The sequence below is a fragment of the Phytophthora infestans genome, genomic scaffold (assembly GCF_000142945.1).
Source record: "Phytophthora infestans T30-4 supercont1.58 genomic scaffold, whole genome shotgun sequence".
NCBI lineage: Eukaryota > Oomycota > Peronosporomycetes > Peronosporales > Peronosporaceae > Phytophthora > Phytophthora infestans.
In genome coordinates, this window is record NW_003303701.1 from 312,119 (window position 1) to 316,442 (window position 4,324).

Sequence of the window (4,324 nt, forward strand, 5' to 3'; positions counted from 1 at the left end):
CTCCGGCTGAAACGGATACGTCAAAGCTGTTGTTGGACCATTGGTATTGAAGAGCATGATTTCGCGCTATGAGGAGGTCATCTTCGTCTACAGTTCCTATCGCACGACAGCTCCCACGTACACATTGAGGGTGGTGTCACCGCCCGCACTCACGACAACATTGTGCGTCTCGGTTACGGCCGCATATCGAGCAGGGCTGTCGACATTTCCAACGTGTGACCGTGGTGGATAACAGATAGATAGCGCATGCGGCTTCTAGCAAGGGCTTCGTCCAGTACTTCATCATTATTGACACCGTGCTTGCCGTCGACGCGAGTTGAATCCCAGATGATAACCCGCTGTCGGCGCGATGGCATCGTAGGTAGGTAGGTCGGTGAGATAGGTACACAGACTGCCTCAAATTCAGCTTCCACGACCCGATGTCGGCGCTCGTAGAACACACCACTTCCGCGGGGGCGTTCATACCACCATCGGATCGGAATTGTACGGCCGAGGGGATGACTACCCACGTCACCGATTTCTCTGTAGCCGATTTTGTAGTGGTCAATTACTGGTTCCGTACCGTTAGTATTTATCTTCACCACAACTATCCACTGATCCACCCCAATGCGTAGTTGGAATGGAGTCGAACCAAGTTCTACTGGAGTACAACCGACTGGACTACGGAGACGGTTGGTATCTGGCCTCGTTAAGACCTCTACCCAGTGATCGTACATGCTCTCCAGAGTGATGCGATCGTTACCCGACCAGTGACCCTTTCTCATCAGTTCCGGTAGCTTCATGATTTGTGTGCCGGAAACGTTAGAGATATCGCCGACGTAGCGCAATTTGAAGGCCGTCTTCCAGTTGATGGCGACGAGAGAACACTGCTGCTCCGGGGGAGTGTAGTCGATGAGAGGCCGATCATTGCTACGGCTAGAACGGGTTTGGAGTGGCTGTGTTCACTCCACTGCCATGGTGAGCGGTGGATCAACCGACGCCGCGTGGCGGATCAGCTGAGCAGTCCAAGACCGAGCACCTCTCGGTGGAGCGATGGGGTAAGCTAGCGGGTGCCGTGTCAATCCAGCTCGGGTTTGGTATGCCTCTCTCGGTCCGTCATGTTCTGACAGAGTGCAAACTCACCGTCTCTCTCGGTCCGTCATGTTCTGACAGAGTGTTTAGAGACGGTGAGTTTAAGATACGTAGCGCCTCCACTAAGCGGTACGTATTCGCGTCAGCCTCGCAGCTTTCCAGACCCAGGCCATTCTCTTTATCATAGAACACAGCTGTATTCACGTTGAACGGCAGTCGTAGCACTGATCTAGCCACTTGACGGATGATTATATCCACCTTTGCTGCTACGTCTACGGACCCGCCAAGAACCATGCGGTAGCTCAATCGAGGGATACATATATGGTTCACCACGTAACAGAATTCTGGTAGCGAAAGCCCTAGACGTTGTACTCGATCAGCGTCCGACACTATTCGTTGCCATGTTGTTTCGAGCGACGCCGCCCACTAGTCCTCTCCGCCTTTATATATACCAAGATGTTTAAAGCCTTGCTTTGGTGACACAATTTGCACTGGTTGTGGTATTCCGTGGCCGTCATTTAAGTGCACCGCTGGGTAATGCTCCGTGGACCTAGCGAGATACATCTGGAATGACTTCGCTGAGCCGAAAACACCTCCTGTGGCATATTTACCAGTAAACATATTGGTGACCCTCGCACGATCCACCAGCCCATTATATGATGTTGTCACGTCCAGTTGGTCGTCCACAAACATGGTGCTGGCAATGTTAATCCCGTGGCCTTTCTGACTAAGTCTGATCACGACAGGGTCTACGGATTTCTCGAGCTGCTCTTGTAGGCAATCCATGTACACTCCGATGTGGAAATAAGCGAGGATCGAGCCCTGACCGATGCCGAATTCACGCTCCCCTGTGGCAATCCATCCGAATGATGTTCTCACTTCAATTTCACCTGGTCCCAGCAGATCGATCATCAGTTGTGTCCGGAACTTCTAGTCCGAGATATATAAGCTCCATAACTCACGCGGGGATACGGTCATAGCACTTGAGACAATCTTTAGATACTAGTAGGAGTAGCTTCTTCAATTCCTTAGCTCGTTCAATTAGCAGCGTTGTCATTAGTGCGGCGTCTATGACAGACCTGTCCGACCGGAATCCGTGTTGCAGAAGACTGCGTGGTATACCACCATCGACGAACTGCTTTATTACAAGAAAGAGTCGGTTGGCGAAGGCAGCTTGGACCGTGATCGGCCGCCATGGTGGTAAACCCTTAGACACATCTAATGTTGGGTCCACATTCGTCGTTTTCGGCAGGTATACCATTCGTTTCCGGCGTAGTATCTTCGGAGCTAGTCCGGTACGTAGGATTAGCTCAATAATCTTCTGTTGTCGCTGCCTCACTTGTGCTGGAGCTGAAATTAATATCTCTTGGGAAACTCCACCGTACCCTGGTGTAACATGTTGCTTCAGCTGTTTATCAATCTCTGCTTGCATCGCCGCCGTGTAGTGGTAGTCCTGCCATGTTTTGCCGGCAGTCTGCCACGCGGCGGCGTATCGTCCTCCTCGCACAATATCAGGAAGAATCCATTCCTGTGCAAATTGGGGAAGTGTATGAATATCGTCCGGATTCAGAGTATCTAAGTACCGTGGCCTGGTTGTCCTTTCATCCACGGGTATCCAATTGTCTAGTAAGACCGTTAGCTGCCTTTGCACCTCCGCCCTGTCTTCAAGGTAACTCGGCCCAGAATTGCCCGGTATTATGGCACTGCGGATAGATACCGGTGCTCGACCCAGTCGGATATCTTCAAGGATTCGGGTGGTTCGGCAATTATCGCGTTCAACTTGCGCGCTACTTTCTGATGGCAGCTCCCTTCGACCATCGTATCGGGGAACGCAACCCACCTCGGCCAGCATATCGCCCCAGCGGCCACCTGAATGTCGTCAATAGTAATATCTGCTTGGGCTAGGACGATACGCGCTTGACGCAGCTGGGCTGTGCAACGGTTACTCCTCTTGATACACACAGCTCGCGCCAGTTGCCGTTTGGACTGATTGCTTTCTCCCCAAAGGCTCCTGGCACTCAGATAGAGACAGGTGTATAGGTTGTCAATCGCTTGCTCAAGCCACACTAGTATCTCTTCAGGTGTGCTGGTGGCAGCCTCGATATCATCAATAAGACAGATTTCGCCAGAGGGTAACATTGTCCGTATGTGCTCTGTAAACTCCTGCATCTCCTCCTTCGTTTTCTGCCGTGTATTAACAACCTTGATGGGGGTTATATGTTGAAGGGTAAAAGCAATCCGCGCCCCACGATCTGTCCGCATGACTACCATTGGCACACCCGCGTGGTCACTCGTTGTAACGCTGTTAATCCATATAGCGCTAGCTGTAATCGCTGTCTCGTGCTCTCCGGAGATGTAAATGTCATCCAGCGTGGACCGAGTACCTTGTCTGGAGTACGTATACCGAGGCGTTGTCGGATGTCTACATCGAAATGTAGAGACTAATCCGAGAGAGTCCGTCCATGCTGCAAATTGCCGGCTCACCGCCTGCGAGCTCGCGGAACGAGCTGTGGTCCCTGATCTATCTAACACGTCGTCCGTGTAGGTGTTAAAGTCTCCCGCCACCACTACCATAACACACCGGGCCCGGCCCTCTACCACCCGCTCGTGAATCCATGCCCATCCATCGCGTACTTCATCGAGATGCCGTTCTGGGGAGTGGTGAATGTACGTGCCAATCATCCATAACTCTCGCGCTTTGGCTAGGCGTACGGCAACGCACATAGATCTCCTTGTGGGCGAGTAACATACGCTATGTTTGATCACTCTGTTTTCCCATCGCTCCTTGTTGAACACAATTGCAATCCGTTTGGTGCCGATTAGAAGAAGGCCTGGTATTGGTCGTTGCGTATCGGCAGTCGCTACCCAGATTTGCTCAGAGCGTTGCGGGCGGAGTCCGGTATCACTTACAATTGCTATGTCAATGCCATTCGCCAGTATCCATCCAGCTAACTCCTCCTCCATGTTATGCCGTAAGTTTTTAATAATGTTCACCGTACAAATCCGAATATTGTGCTCCGCGTCGATCGGTGATGGAACGTCATCGCCGATGTATAGTGCTCCCGCTGAAGAATGGACTGAAGGATCGTGCTTCGGTCAGGTGCACGCGAGCTTGGAATAACACACCGAGTTGGTCGCCACCGGCGATGGTATCGACCCCCTCGCTCCGCTCTCCGTGTAGTGGTATCCATAGCTGCACATCTTTGATCCTCTAGCACGGATTCGTCGGATCCACTCAGGGAGTTCATATCCA

The 4,324-nt window shown here is 52.0% G+C and overlaps 1 protein-coding gene across 1 annotated transcript; it reads right to left on the reverse strand.

The window, feature by feature from the left end:
* Positions 1-2,073: 2,073 nt before the first annotated feature.
* PITG_17520 (uncharacterized protein) lies at positions 2,074-2,503 on the reverse strand (the record flags this gene model as incomplete). Its single annotated transcript, XM_002896536.1, has 2 exons — positions 2,074-2,089; positions 2,151-2,503. The coding sequence occupies 2 exons, from the start codon at positions 2,501-2,503 to the stop codon at positions 2,074-2,076; spliced, it is 369 nt and encodes a 122-aa protein (XP_002896582.1).
* Positions 2,504-4,324: the final 1,821 nt, after the last annotated feature.